Source organism: Colletotrichum paranaense (genome assembly GCF_030867605.1).
Source record: "Colletotrichum paranaense strain IMI 384185 chromosome Unknown Scaffold_3.1, whole genome shotgun sequence".
Classification (NCBI taxonomy): Eukaryota; Fungi; Ascomycota; class Sordariomycetes; order Glomerellales; family Glomerellaceae; genus Colletotrichum; species Colletotrichum paranaense.
The window spans coordinates 791,315-813,174 of record NW_026848961.1 but is presented as its reverse complement, the minus strand read 5'-3'; the positions used below and the strand labels follow the sequence as shown (position 1 = coordinate 813,174).

The 21,860-nt window shown below is 53.6% G+C and overlaps 6 protein-coding genes across 6 annotated transcripts; 3 read left to right on the top strand and 3 right to left on the bottom strand.

Moving 5' to 3' along the window:
* Nucleotides 1-1,079: 1,079 nt before the first annotated feature.
* On the bottom strand, nt 1,080-2,804 carry CPAR01_03807 (GMC oxidoreductase; the record flags this gene model as incomplete). The annotated part of the gene is made up of 2 exons (XM_060488093.1): nt 1,080-2,488; nt 2,561-2,804. 2 exons carry the CDS (start codon nt 2,802-2,804, stop codon nt 1,080-1,082), a joined length of 1,653 nt encoding a protein of 550 aa, XP_060352299.1.
* A 1,076-nt stretch (nt 2,805-3,880) lies between these two features.
* Nucleotides 3,881-4,270, top strand: CPAR01_03806 (uncharacterized protein; the record flags this gene model as incomplete). Its single annotated transcript, XM_060488092.1, has 1 exon — nt 3,881-4,270. One exon carries the CDS (start codon nt 3,881-3,883, stop codon nt 4,268-4,270), a length of 390 nt encoding a protein of 129 aa, XP_060352298.1.
* A 1,913-nt stretch (nt 4,271-6,183) lies between these two features.
* On the top strand, nt 6,184-7,698 carry CPAR01_03805 (aldehyde dehydrogenase; the record flags this gene model as incomplete). Its single annotated transcript, XM_060488091.1, has 1 exon — nt 6,184-7,698. One exon carries the CDS (start codon nt 6,184-6,186, stop codon nt 7,696-7,698), a length of 1,515 nt encoding a protein of 504 aa, XP_060352297.1.
* A 1,130-nt stretch (nt 7,699-8,828) lies between these two features.
* On the bottom strand, nt 8,829-9,110 carry CPAR01_03804 (uncharacterized protein; the record flags this gene model as incomplete). The annotated part of the gene is made up of 1 exon (XM_060488090.1): nt 8,829-9,110. The coding sequence occupies one exon, from the start codon at nt 9,108-9,110 to the stop codon at nt 8,829-8,831; it is 282 nt and encodes a 93-aa protein (XP_060352296.1).
* Nucleotides 9,111-9,356: 246 nt separating this feature from the next.
* Nucleotides 9,357-10,274, bottom strand: CPAR01_03803 (uncharacterized protein; the record flags this gene model as incomplete). The annotated part of the gene is made up of 5 exons (XM_060488089.1): nt 9,357-9,534; nt 9,590-9,679; nt 9,733-9,784; nt 9,834-9,942; nt 10,056-10,274. The coding sequence occupies 5 exons, from the start codon at nt 10,272-10,274 to the stop codon at nt 9,357-9,359; spliced, it is 648 nt and encodes a 215-aa protein (XP_060352295.1).
* Nucleotides 10,275-16,580: 6,306 nt separating this feature from the next.
* CPAR01_03802 (cytochrome b5-like Heme/Steroid binding domain-containing protein) lies at nt 16,581-21,858 on the top strand (the record flags this gene model as incomplete). The annotated part of the gene is made up of 5 exons (XM_060488088.1): nt 16,581-16,751; nt 16,805-16,845; nt 16,901-17,673; nt 17,745-18,036; nt 18,093-21,858. 5 exons carry the CDS (start codon nt 16,581-16,583, stop codon nt 21,856-21,858), a joined length of 5,043 nt encoding a protein of 1,680 aa, XP_060352294.1.
* Between the last annotated feature and the right edge of the window lie 2 nt (nt 21,859-21,860).

The following is a 21,860-nucleotide window of genomic DNA, read 5'->3' as shown; positions in this document are numbered from 1 at the left end:
CGAAAAGGCCCACAACGCCAAACGTGACGCCCTTAAGTGACGATACGGCAAAATGGACGGCGCAAAAGTCCAAAAACGCTGCGAGATCTCCAATCAAGCGTATATCAAAACCCGAATGAACCCTCTATTCGAATTCCCCATCGCGTAAAAACAAGCTTCTCGCTTCATTCCGGGTTCTGAAAGGGGTAACCAGTTCAGTCAAGCCATACGAAAGGAGAAGGGTGACCAAGAGCACCTTTTTCGTCTGGGAACCAATCATCGAGGTCGACCTGTCCGTTATAAGTAGGTGGTAGTTCACCGCAGGAAAAAAAGGGTTCGGTGGCAACGGGATTGTGCGTGCTGATCGTCGCGCCCTTGCAGATTGGGACGGGACACTAGACCACACCCCCGGGAACTCCCCTCATTCATTCTACAGAGGTCTTTACCCGTATGAAGCAGAGATGTTTGACGACAAGATGTCGGTCGACTTTACATTGTCCATTCGCGCACTCAGGCTGATGGCTTGGGATTAGTCATGGATTCCGATTGTGGGATTCTGGAAACCCATATACGGCGCGGCATCTGCGGTTGACGGATGCTCTCGAGGCGGTCGGTTTTATGTGGGGGATCCTGCGGATTCCACTCCGACGACACCCTACTACCGGGTAACGTCCGAGTATTCGCACAGCTAAGTTACCTTAGTTTGTGGACGACCTCGATGCATGAAAATTCCGATCGTACGTTCAGCATCGAAATCGGATAATTGGATCAAAGCGTTGCTCGGTCACCTGGTTCTCCTTGTCTTCGCGCAAGTTCAACAAAAAAACTCTTTATGCACGATGGTGGATTTGTGGATGTGGTATCGGATCATTTCGGTACGAACAACCGAAGGAGTCACGATGCGTGTTTCCAATGTCATAGCGAACGACCAAATATCGAGGGGAACGAGAGATAGAGGTGATAATGTTCATAGTCATGATATCATTTGGTATAATGCCTGATAGCTAACTCTCAAAAATAAACAAAGAAATGCTTTTCTAGATCATTTCCTCCACATAAAACGCTTTCTTTTGTAGTTCTGACAAGATTTTTGGTTTTTTTTACAGACGAGCAGTCTCCTGAGCCTCCTCGATGATCATCTCGGCACACTTCTCGGCGCAACCAAGGACAGTCAACATGGGGTTGATGGTGGGGATGGTGGGGAAGATGCCAGCGTCGCAGATACGGACCCGCTTGAGGCCCTTAATGTTGAGGCGCTCGTCGACAACGGCGAGCGGGTCCTTGCGGACGTCACCCATCTTTGTGGTTCCGACAGGGTGGTAGACAGTGTGGGCAGCACGGCGAGCGTACAAGCTGAGCTCCTCATCGGTCTGGACCTTGGGGCCGGGAGCGACCTCACGGGCGATCCAGTCCTTGAAGGGAGCCTGCTCAGCGACCTTGCGGGCAGCGCGCATGCCGTAGACGAGGGTAGCGGCGTCGTAACCCTCCTCATCGGTGAAGTAGCGGAAGTCAAGAGCAGGCTTGACGTTGGGGTCGGCCGAGGTCAGGTAGAGGCGACCGCGGGAGCGGGGACGGGGAATATTGGGGGTCATGCAGAAGGCGTAGCCCTCCTTGGGCTCATCGTAGCCAAGGCGTCCCGTGTTGAGGGTGAAGGGGATCTGGTAGCAGTGCATCATGACGTCGGCAATGTTGCCGTCGGGGATGCCGTCGGGGTTGAAAAAGGTCTTCTTGGCGCCGGCGTTGGGGGCCTCGCGACGGAGGAAGATACCAGCATCGGAGTCCATGGTGGTCTTGTTTGGGGGAACGGGCTTCTTAAGCTCCCACATGATGATGGACTCGGGGTGGTCCTGAAGGTTCTCACCGACACCAGGCAGGTCGTGGATGACGGGAATGCCGAGGTCGCTGAGCTGCTGCTTAGGACCAACACCGGACAGCATCATTAGACGAGGGGTATCGACGGCGCCGGCGGCGAGGATGGTCTCCTTCTTGGAGGTTATGGTGCGCTTGGAGCCATCCTGGAGGGTCAGGTTGACACCAGTGACGGTGTCGCCCTTGATGTTGAGCTTGGAAACCCAGGCGTTGGTAAGAACGGTGAGGTTGGGGCGCTTCTCGTCGCCGCGGAGGAAAGGGTGAATGTAGGCGACCGAGGCGCTAGACCGGCGGCCATCATCGGGGTTGTAGGAGATGGAGAAGAAACCAACACCCTGCTGCAGGGCGCCGTCCTGAGCAATGTGCTTGTTGAAGTTGTGGAGGACGGGGATGTTAAGGGCGGAGGAGCAGGAGTTGACCCAGTCAAGGCAAAGCTCGTTCTGGTGGCGGGCGTGGACGGGCTGGACGGTGTTGCGCAGCTTGTCCATGAGACGCATGAAGTCGTGGAAAGTCCATCCCTTGGCACCCATAGACTGCCAGATCTTCAGGTCGTACTCAAAGGGTCTGAAGGAGATGAGGGTGTTGTGTGATGAGCAACCACCGAGCACCTTGGCGCGAGAGTGGCGGATGTGAGAGTTGCCTGTGAGGCGCAATCATGTCAGTGAGCTGTCCCAGGAGGTAGGATGAGCTGTTGGAAACAGAAGAGGCTTACCCATGGGCTGCTCAGTGGTGCCGTAGTCGTAGTCGAGCTCACCGCCGAGAAGGTTGAGCCACTTGCGCAGGTCGAGCACGCGGTCGTCCATGAAGTCGCTGGGGCCAGCCTCAATCAAGAGGATGCGCTTCTGGGGGAGGGACTCGGCCAGGCGAGAGGCGATAACGCAGCCGGCGGTACCACCACCAACGATGACATAGTCGTAGCGGTCGACGTCGGAGACGGGGAGCTGAGTGGTGGACATTTTGGCGGATATGGAGGATGAGGGTATTCAAACAGCAAGATTCTCGGGGCACCCGGCCAATCAAGAGGATGAGGGGTAGCTTTTTCTACTTGTACACACGGGGGAATGTATGTACAGAGGGGTAATACAGCCAAGAAACGCGCGGGCGATCTTGGTATGAGATTGGGGTAGATCTTGGGATGATAAGAGGAGAAGAATGGCACACGGAGAGGAATGAGGATGGAGAGGAAAGAAGAAAAGGCAAAGGAGATTCAGAAGCTATCGATATGAGTGGAAATTCGGCCGCATTATCAATGATCAATGATCAATGGCAAGTCGGCAGGTCGGAGTAGGATACCGTGGAGACACGAGGAGGGTAGGACCCATCCACATCCTTGGCCCTTCCTCGGAGACACAGAAGCAGCCCAGACAGACGGGGAGACTCGAGAAAGAAAGCTTGCCTCGTTTCCCTCACTCGGCCGCCGCTTGAGGAAAAAAATTGTTCTCGCGTGGAAGGTACCGACCGACTTTCAATCGCACCAGGCCAGCGCCGGCGCCAGCAACGACGGCAGGCGGGCAAGGCGCAGGGCGGTGGAGACGGACCCCGCGAAAGTGGGTGGTGGGGCCCATGAAGGAAAGCGGGTTTCGAGGGCATTGAGAATGACTCGCCGGGTTTCTGCACGAGTCTCTCCTCCTCAAGTTTCTGTGATCCTTCCATTCTCTCGGTGTTTCTGCCTGCCACCTGCTTCTGCCGTTTTCACCAACTGGCAGGTGGGGTTCACCGTGGGTGCGGCACCACAGATCCGGGCGTGGGAGCGCGAGACCGCGCGGGATCCGACGTCTCATTGGACAATTGACCTTTTTTCTGCCGGTCTTATCCTCTCTTTTCTTTCCATGTACATTGTGTCATGTACTTTTCTCACCAGCCCTCTATCTATTTTTTACTCAATTGCCCCCCCGCCTAAAACGTCCTCATCCTTGCTTTCGTCAGCAAGCAGGGCCGGATTTTCTAAATTCCAAGGTTCCTCACTGGCCCGACAGTCCCAAAACAGACTAAACGACCCCGAGCTAACGTCTCCTGGTCCCCAACAGCCAACATGGTCAGCAACATGCAAGACGCAGGCGGCAGGCCCCCAATCAGGGATGTTGCTCAAGACGTGCTTCTGGTAAGGTACGAGGTACCGCCAAAAAGCTGGCAGCACCTAGCCTCGGGCAAGCTCAAGGTTCTTTCCTTCGTCGCCGCCCAGGAAGAGAAGGGGGAGACCGCGCTTTCCCACGCACGCCAAGTCCTTCTTGCCCTTCTCGAATGTCCACTCTGGTGGAAACTGCCCGACGTCGTTGAAAAAGAATTACGAATAATGGCCAGAGGCAGTCAAGTGCCGCAATGCTCTTGTATGGCACGGGCCAATCGTGACGATTCGACTCTGCCTGCTTCACCCGGCCAATACTCCTCGATCCGTCTATTGCGGAATGTCCCACCAGCATAGCTTCAAGCATCTAATTTCACCTGCATTCATTCGACTCCTCTTTATCCAACGTCGTGATCTCGAGGCATGTTGAACCGTCCTTTTCTGCTTGGTACCAGAGTGGGCGCCATCGACCAACAACGCAACAGACTAATTCCGCCCGTTTGCGGCTTGCCACGGAAATCCCACGCGCTGGTGGTGTGTTTGGCAAGGGGGCCTGACTGCGTACATGAACGACCAGTCACACCTACAATCTGGTATCCCAGGCAATTGAGACAAACCAATATGCTGCATATGCAAGAATTGCACCCGACATTCCCCAAACTGCCATGCCGCCTTTATCCAGCGCTAAAATTCGGATTGTATCCGTCGATAACAGACAGCCCTGTCTCGGTGACACGGCGTTGGAGTCCGTTGGACTACAACCTCGTCTCGAGTCTCGCCCGGCCGCCTTTGCCTGTCTGACCTATCGCCTCGTCCGCGCGGCTGAGGTGGCAGAAGATGAGTGGTTGACCATTACTTGACTACACACCACCAACAAAGTCACAACCGTCGGCGTCATCCGGGGTTCCCGCCGACTTGTCTAGCCCTGGTTGGGTGTGCCAAGGCAACCTTGACCTTGGTCCTGACTCTCTGTCGGCCAGCTTCCAGGTACTCTCCAGGAATTACCCTTTGGTACCCCGTATTCCACTATCAAAAGGGCCTTGTCTGATGTCAAATGCAAACTCTCCTACCCGTTGCATCCAAGATGATCTGACGAACTCGTCATTATCGCCGACGATTCAGAGAATCGAACCTAGCCTTTAAAGGCTGAGGAGGCAAGGTGTGAGACGCACACACACCGAGATAGACCAAGCGGCTCATGGTCCAATCTAGACTCTTTCGGCGATCTCTGTATATCTGAGATATCTATCTGTCTCGCATCGCCCGTATCTATGTAGGTAGTCTATCTTTTCCGCTATGCCCGCCGTATCTTTTTCCCGATTGTGGCTCGCCCACCCGGCTGGGTAGCCAATGAGATGCAGTCAATTCGTCGCTGAAGTCCCCTACCGTACTGCGGTTGCGCGGGTGATCGTTCGATTTTGACGGCCGGGCCCGGGATAAGAACGGATCTGACGGCCCTACAGAATCCAGCCACATTGTTGGATGTGATCTGTCAAAGCTTAGAGCGTCTGCATATCGCATCAGCAAACAAAGACAGGGTGGTGAGAGATGCAAGATAAAAAATTTCCAATCTCCAAATGTGGAGGGACCCTGAAGGCTGAAACTTCTTTAGTGGAGGCGACTCTTTTTTTTTTTCTCTTGGTCGATGCATCTGCACCGCACCAACGCACGCACCGCGGTCCCATCAAGTACGTACTGCCTCACAGCGTCTTGGGACTCTGCAAGGTGAATAGGTGGAGACAAACCTGTTGCATCCGGGTGGAGCGAAGAGCCAATGACGTACGGTCCATGACATCACACCGCCGATGGAGTGGGGCAACATGGGTGTCTCCCGGCAAATCTGCAACACCCCGGCTTGCCAGGCCATTGCCCACTCTGGTCAGCTGAACTCGAGATAAGGTCCCCGGCCTCTCCTCCGTGGTACGATCCCGATCTCCCTCCGATCTCGACGACCGTCGAAAAGAAAAAAAAAATCCTCTAAGCCTGCAACTGCAACTGTACGCTCCGTCCTCCGTGTCGCCGTCCGTCTACCCCGATCGACATCCCATCCCCGGCATCGTCTTGTTGGAATTTTGTATCGCATCCCGTTATACCCCAATTCCCCATCCCCTTACCTTGCAGAAATTCCTTCCCGTTTCTAGTGTATCATTCGTTTTTGCCAGCATAGCTCTTTTTTCCTCCCCCATACCCCTCCCCCAGGAATATAGGAGCCAGCCAACCAAACAAGTCAATTAGAGCCAAAACTAAAAACCGAAGTCTCATTATCAAAAATGGCGCCACAAGAGCAGAAGCAGGAGGCGGATCGTCACACCTTCTATGCGGGGAAGCCCCAGCCGGACACGGAATCCCCAGGCACCTTCCAATCCATCGATCCCGCGACGGCGAAGCCCGTCTGCACCATCCACACCTCCTCCGCCGCGTCCATCAACGCCGCCGTCGACGCCGCGAAGACGGCCTTCCCCTCCTGGTCCGCCACCCCGCCCATTGAGCGCTCCCGCATCCTCCTCCGCGCCGTCGCCCTCCTCCGCGAGCGCAACGACGAGCTGGCCAAGATCGAGACCCTCGACACGGGCAAGGCCTTCTCCGAGACCCAGTACGTCGACGTCGTCACCGGCGCCGACGTCCTCGAGTACTACGCCAACCTCGTCGCCTCGGGCGGCCTCAACGGCGAGTCCTTCCGCCTCAGGCCCTCTGCGTGGTCCTACACCACCAAGGAACCCCTCGGCGTCTGCGCCGGCATCGGCGCCTGGAACTACCCCATCCAGATCGCCCTGTGGAAGTCGGCCCCGTGCCTGGCTGCCGGTAACTGCATGATTTACAAGCCGAGCGAGTTCACCCCCTTGCACGCAGAGTACCTCGCCTCCGTCTACCGCGACGCCGGCGTGCCGGACGGCGTCTTCAACGTCGTCTACGGCGCGGGCGATGTCGGTGCCCAGCTCACGGCGCACCCGGATATCGCCAAGGTCAGCTTCACGGGCCAGGTGAGCACGGGCAAGAAGGTCGCCGGCGCCGCGGCGGGCGGTATGAAGTACGTGACCATGGAGCTCGGCGGCAAGAGCCCCGTCATCGTCCTGCCGGACTGCGACATTGAGCAGGCCGTCGACGGCGCCATGCTCGCGAACTTCTACAGCTCGGGCCAGGTCTGCACCAACGGCACGCGCGTCTTCATCCCCAAGGCCATCAAGGCCGAGTTTGAGAAGCTCGTGCTCGAGAAGATCCAGTACGTCCGCGCGGGCGACCTGTTCGACCCGGCCACCAACTTTGGCCCGCTCAACAGCAAGACGCACCTCGAAAAGGTGCAAGCGTACGTCCGCAAGGGCGTCATGGAGGATAAGGCGACGCTCTTGTGCGGCGGCGCGACGCAGCCCAAGGGTCTGCCGTCGGCGTACAAGTCTGGGTTCTGGATCCAGCCGACCGTGTTTACGGATTGCACCGACGACATGACGATTGTCAAGGAGGAGATTTTCGGTCCCGTGATGAGCATTCTTACCTACGACACCGTCGACGAGGCCGTGCAGCGGGCTAACACAACCGACGTCGGCCTCGCGGCGGGCGTTTTTGGTCGGGACGTCGACCAGTGCCACAGCGTGATTCAGAGGCTCGAGGCTGGTATTACCTGGATCAACACGTGGGGCGAGTCGCCTGCGGAGATGGCGGTCGGCGGGTGGAAGTCGAGCGGTGTTGGTGTGGAGAATGGACGGAAGGGTCTCGAGGCGTGGGTGAGGAACAAGAGCACGCTTGTTGAGATGGGCGGTAGCGTGCCGACTGTCTTTTCCAAGTTGTAAAGAGTTATGAGAATGTACAAGAAAGGGACCAAGGGGGAGGTTGTTGGTGATTCGGACTGAACTCCCTGCATTTATGGTGAAAACAAAAGCTTGTCTTTGGACTGGAGGAGGTTTTGGTTAGATATGAGCGTTTGAATGATATCACGGATTTGACGATGTTCTCTGCCACTGCTTCCCCGTCTTTAGTAGTAAGAGGTTTTCTTTCAAGTGAAGAGAGGTACTCCTAGGATCCAAACGAACTATTCATCAATGTGACCGAACGAAAACTTGAGTCAACTAGTCTGATGTACAGGATTATTATGCTCACTTGCGGAGAGGGGCTGACGAGCAAGGGAGCTAGATGCCCCAGGGACCAAATACCTACTCAATGGAGGATACGCAGGCGGGAAAAGCTTCTGGATGTTCAAGCTCATCTGGGTCATCGACCCTGTGACAGAAGAGCCAGCAAGCAAATGGTGTGCTACCACGGACGAAAGGCTGCTGCCCGAGTAGAAACGATGGTAAGCTGAGGAAGTCAGCAGAATTCCTTTGGGGCGTCATTCATCGCAAACTACCAGGCGTACTAGCAACTGAATAGCGGTCACTAGTACCTCCCCGTCTGCTTAAGTATATTCTCCGGTGTAGAACTCACTACTAGAAATGAGAAGTCTTGAGGATTGTCAGATTGACTCTGAGTTAGACAATCGGCGATTCTGTCGCCTACTTCCAAGTGGAAAGGTTTGCTCTACTTGTGGAAGTGATCTTTTATTATTAAAAGACGCCAAATCTGTAAGAAATTACGTGAGAATTAATATCCACGAATTGGATAGTGTTGAGAAAGAATGCTTCTTGAAATATTTGACAAGATTACCATTGTAACTCGGCTGTGGATCTTCTTCTAGTCCTTTGCCACCTATGTTTGTCTCTTGATTCCTGGCCGCTATAGAATTTTGACCATATGCCACAGCATCAATGTCTTGACCACTCAGTCATATATACTAAGCAGGAAGGGTTCCATTCGGTTCAGCATGTATGTTTTTGATACTAGCAATGATATGAAGGAGCCTGCTGAGTGTCTAGCCTACGTCAGACCCGTGAACACTCCGCTCAGGGCCGAGGACGCCAACACTGCGCTCTGGCGGTCCTACGCGTTAGCCTCCGTCAACAGCCACACAAACGCTAGAGCATTCGTCAAGATCCTCTCCTACTTCTCGCTCGGCGGCAAATGTACTGGAGGCGGCTATATCCTGCTGTCGGCTGAGACGGCGAAACTGGCATTTACGGAGCATGCGATTGAGACGGATGTAGTGACATGCCGGAGCGGGAGACGCGGACTCGGGATACACCTCACCGAACCTGGGTCTGGGGTCTTTGAATGCAAGCTGCCGGCGGGTAATATTGGATGGGATAACGGGTCGGGGCGGTTCGATCATGGTTGTGGATAGCGACAGGAGGCTCACACTTGCGTATGTCACGAACAGAGTGCTAAGTGAAGAACGTCCTTCCCCAGCAGCGTTTTTGAAGGCGGTTTATGAGATATTTGGAATTTCCATAGCTGTCTAAGGCTTTCGATTGGCTTACAGGGCACGGGTAGTTTGATTTAGACGAGGCCTGACCAGTCAATATCACACCTCCTGTGCGAACATAAGACCTGAAACCCATCTTAGTTATCCACTTCCTCACTTCGTCTCCTCAGTCTCTTCCCGAGCCTCAAGAAATGACGTTTTTGCTAGAGCTTTGAACGCATCGATTAGGTAGTCGACGTTTGTCATTTTTGTCTTATCAGTTTGGTCAAACCAGCGTGCCAACGCAAAAACGTTGACCCACCGGACCTCTTTCACGTCATATATGACGTAGCTGTTTGCCCTTAATTAGCTATCCATAAGAGTTGAGATGAAAATTAAGCACTTACTATGCCTCAAATTTGTTTTTCTTGGCATAATTAGCGAGAAGGATGTTCTGATATTCCTGAACCTTTACCCTGCCGATGGTTTTCGCGCTTCTGGAATTGTGTTTAGCTTTGTGCTATGCTTTATACTATTCTATAGCCCATACTCATAGAAAAAGTCGGCGTAAGTGCCGCCCTCTGCGGTTTTTGCGACTTTTGCTATCTGGCGTTAGTATAGAGATTTCAGATAGACAACTTATATTCAAACCTTGGAATAGAATACTGTAACCATTCGTCTGGTGGGGGCCGTTCGTCTGGTGGCTATTGACAGTGACCGCAAAATCACAACCAGTTACGTTTTCATTGTTGCTCCATTCCTGTCAAGCTGTAAGCAATACTGCTGTTATTGTTCCCTGGGCTATCTGTATGAAGACATGCAGTGATAGCTCCTCTTCACCGTTAGTATCACCTATGGGCGGGACCTACTTACAAAGAATGCGTCTTTCCCGTTTCCGCTAGCTACCGTCTGGGCTTGCATTAGAAAGGTATCAGTGAGTCCTATCTCCATCATCGATCGTTCTTGAAAAACTAGACGGAATTGTTGGTAGGCATTCGTAACAGCTTCTGAGCCCGCTGAAAGCAGCATGCTGAGCTCCTGAAGTGACACAGGAAGAAACTGTGTCTTGGATATCGGCTGCAGATGTTCCATCTTGTTAGAAGACGCGGGTTCAGGGTAACCTCGTATGTTGAAAATCGTGAGGTTTATGAGAACGAGACCCTAGAGGTGATTCACATGGATCTTATATAAGTGAGGGAATACGAACTCCCAGCCCCCATAACACCTGAGGCATCACTCATCACATTGGCAGATGGGCATACTGCAATGAGACGTCAGAAACTGCCAATATCGGCTGCACAAAGTACCATGGAGATAAATCTCTCACAAAACGTCTTAAGGAGACGGTCGGTCTGGACTGCATATGAGCCCGGCTTGGCGCTGTTGATTCCAGCCGCAGCCCTTGTTGTGTAGCAATAGCTAACCTACATACGCTATCACATTCCAATATTGTGGTGAAAGCAAAATAGTACACTGATATTGGTGGACCCGATATTGCACTCAGCCAGCCACGTGGCTACACACTCACCTCTCTGTGCCTAGGCCAGTTTCAGCCGTTTCTGCGCTCGTCCATTTCTGACAATCGCCAGCTCGCGAACGTCAAAGGAGCTTCGGCCGGGTAATAATAGCGGGAAATGAGGAAAAAAATTCATTCTATCAGACTTGAGATATGTGACCTCTCCTCCAGTTTTGTCCAGGGATAGAAGTAGCGGCTACATTGGAAAGTACTTACGACTACAAGGTCAAACTCGTGAGGACTGGCGCCTTGTGTCACCTACTTCCATCTACGTCGCCAATAACTGGTGTATCGTGAGGCTCCCTCCATATGCCATCTCAGTGACAGGGATGTGAGACGGTGTGCTCACCGGCAGCCAAAGTTTGGCGCGTCGCCATACGAGATAGCTTGTTCTGATGCTAGCAAAAGAATCACGCATGGTTAGTGTACTTCCAGCAGCCCGAAACCTTATGCTGCCTCATAGGCCACCCATTTGAATCCCATCTATCAAAAGCTGCGAGACATGGCTTTTTTGGCTTAGCTGATTGTGGGGCAATATTGCCGCGCGGGGAATATCCTCCTCGATTTGGGTTAAAAGCTTCAAGATCAGAGCTGTTCCAGCGGGGGCGGCCCGCCGCCCAGCGCGTGTAGCCCGCACCTTTCGTACATCAGCCTATAGAAAGAACAGCCAGACGCAATATTCCATTCTACATTGATGCATAAAGCAACGCATATCACAAATTAGCGGCAAATGTACGGAAGTAATTGTGATGAACTGATCTGATTGTATAGCTTCGACATTTTCAAACTTTCCTGACGGAATTCCTAATAATCATGCTCTTGAGGCAGAGCCTCCTCTTCACTTACAGCGCCACAGATATACAACCCTGGCATTTGACCAACCGCAGTATATGATTGGGTACATCATCTTGCTCCTCAATACTTCTTCGTCACTGGTATACCCCATCGCGCTTCGTCGCGAGGTGCCGAGTCATGTGGCGACTCTTGCCCAACTTTGGCGCACTGCTGCTTTTGGTCAATAACAAACTGAAAATGCAACCCTGCGTACAGCTACACTTGTCACATTCTTCGTGTTTAGGTAATTAGGTTCCAGCTTGTCCCGTGTCACCTCTAGTATCTGCAAACACAAGAACATGTGATGACTGCTAGCACGTCTCAACATACGATAAAGGTTTACTGGAAACAAGCAAAGTGATCTCTGCCTCGCTTTTTCGACTAAGTCAAGGAAAAGAATTGGCCTAGATCCCTGCAGCTTGCGAGGAGCTGAACTCAGACCGTACGATGTAAGCTCTTCGCAGGTAGAACTGAGACTAATGACATCTCATGCGACTGGAGTCTCCTCTGTGCCCAGATGGCTCCATTGTCTCACTTTCCCCTCCAGAAGTAGCGGGTTTGACAGCTATCGATATTATGCGCCCGCGACCAAGATTGATTTGGTCCTAGCATAGCACGGAAGTATCAAGGACGCTTCTATCAGGTCTCGCCGGATGAGGGATAGCCTAAGGGGCATTAAGAGGAGGACCAAGCAACAAAGGAGCAGCTCAGGTATATATAGAACGCTGAGAGTACACTTCGAGGGAAGGGCAGATTTCAGTAATTCATCTTCTAGATCCTAACAGCAGTTGGCCTCTGTGAGCTTCTTCCCTATGTCGTACACTTATTAACAGCTCCAACCAGGTATACAATGATGCTCTACTCCCGCACTTCCACCAAGGCTCTTTAACAACCAAACAACCGAAAAGAGCATATCAATCATCCATCTATTCTTCCACAACCTACACATTAGACACAATGGGCACCGAACAGATCAATATTGAGTTCACTGATGAGCAAGTCGAAAATAACAAATCGAAGGGCTTTCAACTCTCCTTTGGTGTTTAGACTTTTGTACGATTACGAGGTGCCAGAGAAAGTGTCTTGGATGGCCACCGACTCATGGACTGGGTCCAGTCGATTGAAAGACAGATCTCAGAGCGCTGGAGTAGGAAAGTCTAGCAAACGAATAGCATTCACTACCGATGCCGCGAGAAGAGTTCAAGCTTCCACAGCGTGAAATGGAGTGACAGCAGGTCATTGGGTACTAGCGAGGAATCAGACAAATCTCTAGTCTCGCAGCAGGTACCTGACCTCTGAAAAATTAATGCTCGGTTTTCAATCTCTTAAGAAACTCGAATAAATTCCAAAGATGAGGTTCTTAGTGCTTTCAGGCTTGCATTGCCTTAGGTAGTTCGTTCTCTGCAGCTGACATATATTTCTCACGCTTCTCAAAGGAGTGAACTAATATGGAAAGAAACCAAAACTTTTGTGTTCATGTTTTTGTCCATATCTTGGTTGTTACATCCAATTCTCGCTTTGGTAAAATAAAGTACAATACATGGCCCGCATGAGGGGCGACTCCGAAAGAAACGAAACACATCGAAAACATAAGTCTAGATGGGACAAGTCCTCCTGTAATACGTCGTTACCACGAGGGCAGTGCAGGTTCCCGTAACGGTTCCACCAGAAGCAACATGCCAAAAGTGGGCATTGCAGGAAGATATCGGTAAGTGCTCCTGTACTTAATGTGTCATAAATAATGGGACCCAGCCAAAGTTTATGACATCAAAGTCACGCTACGAGTAGATTCGATATACAGGACGGCTTGGTGAAGTCTTGTCCGGATGCCTCCATCTGATCAAGAGCTATGGACAACTTCCGCCCTCTTCCCTTAGGAGCTACACATTGACATGAGAAGCCACTTGGATATCACATGCTCAATTGGCCTATTTCATATCAGTCTAGTAAATCGTACTCGATACTCGTCACCTTCCAACCATTTTCGTGGCCAGACAACTAAGTAGAGTACGGTGGCGAAAACCACTGATGAAGCTTTACTATGGCTCATTGTCCGAAATTCGCTCACTCTTTCATCGGTTTGTACTCTTATTCTTCATGTGAGACACGGCTGTGGCACTTAGGATGTCACACATCCTTCGGGGAGAAAGTGAAAAACTGGAGAGGAAGGTGTTGATGAGACAAAAGATCTGATCAGTTTTTCCGCCCCTTGTCCGGGTTTGTATTCCCCCTCATATCCGTCAAAATTCCCGTGACCGGCCGCTAGGGCCAACCAGTACTGTTGTATGCAGACTTGATACCAGTATGGATAGACCAACATGATGGGGGCCAGCGCACTGTCCTCGAGTAAAAATAGCGGGTTGATCCGACGAAAAGTGAGAGATGAAACAGACGTCAAGACCAAAATGTGGGCCCTTGAGAAGGGAAAGAAGAAAACTGTCTTGACGTGCTTGGATACAAACTGTACAGCACAAGGAGAGAGCGCGGCGATGAATCGACTCTTTTTTATTGCCATCAACAATGTGATGATGTGATGTGATCGCTGCACCTTGTAAGAACACGGGTGAGACTTCTGACATGGAAGGAAAAAAGGAAGAAAAACGGCATTGCCGGCCAAGCTAAAGAGGTCGAATAAGCTTGTCTGCCAAGGTGGATATGCCGTTATGTCTACGTTCTCCTAAGAGTATAGGCTATAGGAGTAGTGCTTGGATGCCAAGGGCTAGCGGGGGTGACGCGAAGTATCATATCAGATACCCATGGCGAAATATGCAGACCCGTGATAGCGCACTCAATTAAGGTGCGACCAAGAACCGATGGCTTGGTTCCTAATGCAGACATTCCAAGAAGACAAGTTAGGGGGTTGAAGCTGCCAAGAATGCCAGTAATGGATTTACTTTCGATCGTCTGTTATATCGGATCGTCCACGTACTTTACGCTCTACATAAATTCCACTCCATGAATGTTGAGAAGCAGAAGACTGAGCCGTACCATACGCCTTCCAGATTTTGCCGCCCTTTCAGTGATGCACACATCTGCGGTCTGCCACGGCTAATGCACCCCTGTCCGTCAGGAGCAAGAAAAGGAAAGTGGGAGCGAGCTGGGGTCCGGCTAATGTTCCCCCTTTCTCATCTTTCCAGACGACCGTTGCAAGGTAAAAATACAACCTATTGATCCTACGAGGAGTTTCCATGACAGCACAAATTCACGTGGGAGGTCATCTCTCCAATAGAAGGTCACCGTGTGGCAGAAACGTGTGGCTGGGTTGGAAAGCGGGCCATGTTATGCCATGCTCGGACTGCCAAGAAGTGACGGTCGACGTCCTGAAGTTCTGGAACGCGCGTCATCGTGATAGGTCCCGGGCTCCTGGCCGTCCATCATCACTCCCAGGGCTTCAGCCGACCCGACACGAGAGAGAGAGCCTGAAGGGAGGGCTCTCAAGGAGGATGGTGGAAAAACTGGTACCTCCTTGGCAATCTCCCGAGGAAGGGCAAGGGCGGCGTCAAGTGCGACAAGGGAGTCGTCGGGCTTGATCCCATGCTGTCACTCGTCTGGGACTAGAACTCCGTGAGAGCGGAGGAGATGAATGGGGAAAGGAGCCGTGTGGGGGGCGGAAGTTTTCTGCCCATCAGAGTCCAAGTTTGCCTCTGCGGAAGGCTCAAAAAGAGGTGTTTGACAGTCGGACCCATCGAATAACAGCTCTGATCAAGGTTTGGAGAGAATGGGACAGCAGCTGTAGCGTCTGAGCTTCTTTCTGTTGCCTGTGTATAATTGGCTATATGCCGCGGTACCTTGTCCCTTTGGAGAGTCTTGGTGCGCGATGGCGTCTCGAAGGTTGCAACTGATGCAAGGTACCAGTTGCCAAGCTCCCAAACCCCCCCACCATCCCGTAGATTCAGAAAAAGAACAGTTGTGGATCCTGGCAGATCGGGGAGGTAAGGCACTTGGGCGCATTGGATACAGATTTCTGGGAATTTGAACCATATGTGACGGATTAACGACACGTGATTGGCCAAAAGCCCTTGTCCCCGTGCCCCACATGGACGTTACCAGCTCCTGCCAGCTGAGGCTATTTCCTTCTCAACCCCTGGTCGTTTTCCTTTTCGCAGCTCACCTCGTCGAGGTCCTCAACTCTATTGCCTCTAAGGACAGACATCAATCTATTTACCTCGTGGCATTCGTACCGAACCGGATTGAAAGCTTCCTAGGAATCATCAAACCCCAGGAATTACACGTGTATTCGTAGGCCAAGTGCCCGAGTGGGCTGAGAATCACACTACGAGACGCCATGGCCGCACGTCCGCGACGACACATCTTCCCTCATTCTGCTCGACTGCCGCATAAGATCAGCGATGGCCCCAAGGACGCATGATGATCCCGGCGAATTCAGCGTCGTGCAGCATGTCAGTCATCTTGGCATTTTCATAGACCCATGAGTCCATGACACCCAAGCATCCAGACTGGAGGAAGAGGTCGAGCCCAAACTTGGGATGGCGTCAAGTCATCCTAAGACGTGGGCTGCTAGCGTGTTTGGGCATCGTGGAGTTGAGCCGCTGCCCATCACACAGTCACGTCTCCTGGCGGGTCGAGTCGACTCTCTGCCCATTGGTCCACGAGCTCCTGACGGCTGTGAATCAGAGTTCAAACGACCGCGGAGACCTCCCGTCTAGTGACCCCGGTCTGCGGGTATTATTTTGTTTGCCCATGGGACGGTATGCAGGGGCCCAACCGCTCTCTACTACTCTCCTACATGGCGCCCCACAACGACATCGATGGCAACGATGGTGTTAGTCTCTCGAGGCGTCCCTTTTAGGGAAGCCATGATGCCCAAGGAAGCAGCCTTCGTCCGTCTGCTCTGTTTCTCCAACCAACTTTGTTCCCTTGTTTTTGGATCTGTAGGCTTGAGGCCATTTTCATTCTTTGCCCTGGCGGTTGTAATTTTCCCCTGCCCTGGCGGCCATATTCAACTACACTTCTAATTCCTATTCACATTGCCTGCTGTCGGATCTGTCTTGTCTATACTACCACACAGGTCCAACACTTACATCGAGATGGCTTTTTCAGAGAGATCATGCCCCGTATCGGGCTCAGTAGGAGGAGGTGTTTGTCCAGTCGGCGCCAACAAATCAGGAAGGCAGAGCAGATCAAGCAGCCGTATGGGCCCACGAGGATGTTCCTTCTCAGGTTTCTCCCAGCCTGGTGATATCCACACAGCATTCGACGTAAGCCTTGACCAAACTTTCCCATAGGCTCGAACCTACTAACAACAACCCAGATTCCTCGAGGAGTTGACGCAGAGGAGTGGCTCCGAATGAGGTATGCTTGGGTCCTGCTACTCATCTTTCACAGCCAACTGACTTGAATGGTACAGGGAGCGGAAATCTATCAACCATGTTCTTTATTCCCAATACCCATCACAGCAAGAGATCGATTCGGTCAAATCACAAGCAGAGCTGGATGCCTTCAACGTCAACGAGGCAGACCTGCTAGCCGTTGCACTCGGAGCGCCGGCGAGGCAGGTGATGCTAAGAGCGGAGGAGATTGGTTCGCAGACAGGTTGGAAAGACGGCTTTCTCAGCGTAGAGCATGGTTTCTGCCCGCCAGACTACGACGAGGCGGCTGGTGCCCTGGCCAGATCTCCAGGCCGCGTTTGGATCGACCTCGCAGAACGCATGCCCGGGTGCGTGGCCCGCGGCCGAGTGCGAGAGTCAGTCGCCGCTGCACCTGTCATCGAGGGAACGGCAGACGTCATCCCCGATCAGGCTCTCTGGGCGGCTCTGGTGTCGCTTGGCATGCTCTGCTCTATCTACCGCTTCGAGCAGAAGTACGACGGTCACGATGGGGTGAACGCATCGACAAACCCCACAAAGTTGAAGTTGAACTGCAGAATGGGCGACCACTTGGGAGAGGAGCTCGTCGGCATCCCTCTCAGCATTGCTCTGCCCTACTTCCAAGTATCCCGACGGATGGGCCGAACACTCCCTCATCTGACATTTGTCGACCAATCTTCATACAATCTGAAGATCAAGGACGTCACCTCTACATACCCCTACGTCGCTCGTTTCGACAACATGGAGCTCAGATGGCCCATGTTCGGTGAGCGTGCCGAAGTCGCTTTCCTCAAGGGGGTTGCAGAGACTTCAGGTTAGTAGTGCCATGTCTTTTGGCATCATTCTTTATTGTTTCGCGACATGGTTACTGACTTGATGAGATAGCTTCCTTCCAACACGGGCCTGACGCTATTGCAGCATGCCAAGAGCATGTCATGAACCGCAACAACGAAGGCCTTCTTCACGAGATGATTCGTCTGAAGGAGATTCTCGAGCGCATGCCCAACGCCTTCCACTCCATCTCAACAAACCCTAATGCCGGTGAAAACTACGTGCCTGTTCAGCAATGGGTCCGCTGGGCCAAGTTCTCCGCTCCTCTCTCAAAGCGATGCCCTGCCTCCTCAGGCCTGCAGTTCCCACCTTACTTGGTAATGGATGCTTTCTTGGGCAGAAGCAAGTAAGTCGAGCATCATCTTGCCTGCTTTTTCAATCGGTCACTGATACTATTTCCAGCTACACCTCATTCCTGGGGGCCGAGGGTGTCCACCTCCGTGCTTGGTTCCCTGCCAACCTGCGCGCCTTTATTGCGGCCATCGAGTACCACTACCGCATCCCTGAATACGTCCAGAAGTCCGGCGACCCGCGTCTTATGGGAGTTCTTGATGGTATCGTCGAAGCTTATACCGGTGAACGTGGCTTCATGGGAGTGCACCGCTACAAGGTCTTCGGCATCCTCGAGGTAGCCGCCAAAACTGGCCGAACGGAGACCAACGGCGCATCGGGTGCGGCAGACGGCGAGCGCCCATGGGAAGAGACCCATCGCCAGTTCTCAGAGGCAATGAAGGAACGCCTCGAACCCTATCGAGGCAAACTGGCAATCGAGCCGCACCAGATGCGCGGCACTTTCGAAGAATGCCGCTATGTCACTCGCGTGTTGAACAGATCTTTTGTTGATTCTGATCCATCACGCTCAATTGCAATGGTCACGCTCGATATCCGAGAGACCGGCATCACGTTCGCACCAGGTGATCGCCTGGCCGTGATGCCCCTAAATGGGTGGGAGGAGTGCGCCAAAGTCATCGCCGCCTTGGGCTTGGAGGAGCATATCGACGCCCCGGTCGAGGTCAGCGGAATCTGGGCTCGCTTCGAGATGCATCTCGGGTCTGTCAGGAGAACCGCGACACCCAAGCTCACTGTCGGTGACATTCTTCGACGTGGCCACCTTGCCCCCATCACCAAGGAGATGGCCCTCAAGGTTCATGGTTTGCTGCATGCATCCTCCAACACCGTCTTGCAGGTCCTCAGCACGGATGAGTGGCCCGTCAGAGGATCGTTAGGCGACCTCTTGCAGGACGCCGTTACAGATACGCCACCCCAAATCTGGGATAGGGTATTCAACCTCGACAATCTCGCATGGCTTGCGGATCTTGTTCCCCTTGAGGTCCCACGCACCTACTCCATCGCAAGCTACACGGAAGAACTCCTCCCAGAGACAGTTGACCTCGCTGTGTCCCGTTCGGAATACAAGCTGTGTTCTACCTTTTCCAGGGGCAAGGAAATCACCCGTGCCGGAGTCTCCAGTGGATTCCTGAACCCGCCCGTGGAGATGGGCGAGATTGACTCAGACGACGAGATTCTCATTGGCGTCTCTCGCCCAGCAGCCTTCCACCTCCCGCTTGACCCTATGGCACCCTGCGCCTTCTTCGCCGGCGGAAGCGGCATCGCACCCTTCCGCAGCTTTTGGCAGGCTCGCCTCACACAAAGTGGCTTGTCTGGTGGCAAGAACCTTCTGTACCTCGGAGTCCAGAACCGTGAGAAATTCTGCTTCGAGGAGGAGCTGCGACAGTATGTCAACGCAGACTTCATGGAAGTCCACGTCGCCTTCTCGAGGGACTCTCGTGGCCTCGCTTACGAGGGCCAGGATCTCGTCGAGAAGCACATCCCCCCTCGCTACATCGACACATTGATCGTCGAACAAGGTCTGCAGGTCTGTGACCTCGTCATGTCCAAGAAGCAGGGAGGTCTCGGCGGCTACCTCTACGTCTGTGGTTCCGTCTCCGTGTTCGATTCCGTTATGAACGGAATCAGGAAGGCAATCTACACTTACAGGACCGCCACGGAAAAGGGAGTTGACCTGATTATCGACAAGGCCTTTGCGGAGAGACGCTTTATGCTCGATGTTTTCATGACGCCCAAGCCTCTGCCTTGCAACCTGCCGACGATTCCCTTGTCGGAGCTCGCAAAGCATACAGGTCACCGTCCCGGTTCTCGCATGTGGATCGGAGTCCACGGCAGTGTCTACGATGTTACCGACTTCTGTCCCATGCACCCCGGCGGAACGCTCATCATCAAGTCCAACGCGGGTGTTGACTGTTCTAAGTCATTTGACAACCTCGCTCACACCAACAACCCCGAAGTCTCTAGTCTGTTGACCAAGTACTTTGTTGGACACCTGACCCCGAAGCCCGACTACGGCAGCGATGAGATCTCTGCTTTGCACGATCTCTGGTCGGCGTACCTCCGATCCACTGTCGAAACCCTGGTGGCCCATCAATTTGAGATGTACGAGATCATGGGCGCGTCCCTTGAGACCAACTCGTCCCACGACCCTGCAGGCAGCAACAATATCTGGCTGCGCGAGAGTCTGCCTAATATCATCGCTGTCCGCACATTCTATGGCTACCAGAGTCGACTGCTCCAGGGAGGCTTCTCGGCTCTTTTTGGCCACAAGCTTCAAGAGCTTGTCCTCAAACTGTCATTCGGTGTCGCCAGTGCCAATGGTCCGGCCGCCGACACCAAGCTGCCCGACGTCCTCGGCACCGTGGCCCGCGCAAAGACGAGCGGAGATGCGGCGCACTGCACCAAAGAGGTCGCCCTCGTCGGTCAGTTCGTCTGCGACGCCGACGCCTCGCTTCGCTTCCAAGAACGCGGTGTCTTTGCCTACGCAGCCCGTAGCGTCGAGCTTGACATTGCCCTTCTCGAAGACCTCCGTCAGGAAGCGTGCGCTGGAATGGACGCCTTTGACAGCATCGCAGCGTCAATGAAAGACTCGTCCGATCCAGATGTCGAAAATACCCGCCTCACCGCACTTTCCACGTTTCTCCTTCAGGTTCTCGAGCGTATGGCTCGCCACCTCGAGGTCTTTTACGCCCAGCTCGCCCGCTGCTCCGTCTACCAGCCCAAGCTCGAGCAAAACCCGGCCCGGACCCGCTGGGCCCTCGTCCGCCGCCGCATCCGTGACGGAAGCCTCTTTGTGCTCGCCACCAAAGCGGAGCTCAACCCGAGCATGCTGGAGCAGCCGACCTCAGCGCCGTATTACATGTCAAGAGCAAACCCGAATCAGAACATTGACTTTGATCGGGTCATGGCGCAAGTGCAGGCCAGCTTACATGCTGGGGGCGGTCACGACGCCTCGTCCCCTGCTCACCACGGGCAGCAGCAGCCTCTGACCCTCAACGCTGTGCACCAGGCCCGTGGTCGCAGCACAGGCGATACCAGCGCTGTCGCGAGCCGCGAAAACGCGGGCGCGCTGCGGGCTATGAATAGTTTCGTCGAGAAGAATAGCCGTGCCATCCGCAGGCTGAGTAAGATGCCAGCTGTTGCTATGAACTTTGAAGACATCCAAAGGGCCGCACTGCTCGAGATGCCTCAGAACGGCGGCCCGCTTTCACCACCGGAAATGGCTGGCGACGCCATGCTGGGTCTTGGTCTCGGACCGGAGCACGCCATGAGGCTGAAGCATGGCAACAACGGCAACGGGAACAGGGTGCTTCCGACGCCACCTTCAAGCCGCGGCTCAAGTCGCTCGCCAACGCGGTTAAATCACCCATATGGCATTAGTCAACAACCACACGGGAAGCCGACAGCAGAAATGCTACTTTCCAAGCTCAATCGGCCCCGTGGGGCATCGCTCACCCGAGGAGGACCACCTTCGGGTCCCAATTCACCCGCTCCATACCCTGTTATCGGCTCTCACTCTCCGCCACTCAACCACCCCGTCGACGCGCAAAGTGCTCTGAGCTCTATGATGAGCCGCCTCAACACCAGACCTCGCAGCGGCTCCGCTGCCATGTCCTCGACCAGTCATCATCACCACCAGGCCATGGGCGGCGGGCTAGTACGCTCAAGGTCTACCATGAGCATGGGCAGCGCGGGAGCCATGAGCGGTGGTAGGGCAGCGGCGGGCCATGTGCCGCAGAGATCCACGAGCTCCCTCCGGGCACTGAAGCTCAGGAGCGTAATGGAGCAGAGCGAAGAAAGGGTCGCGCCTACGTTTTGACG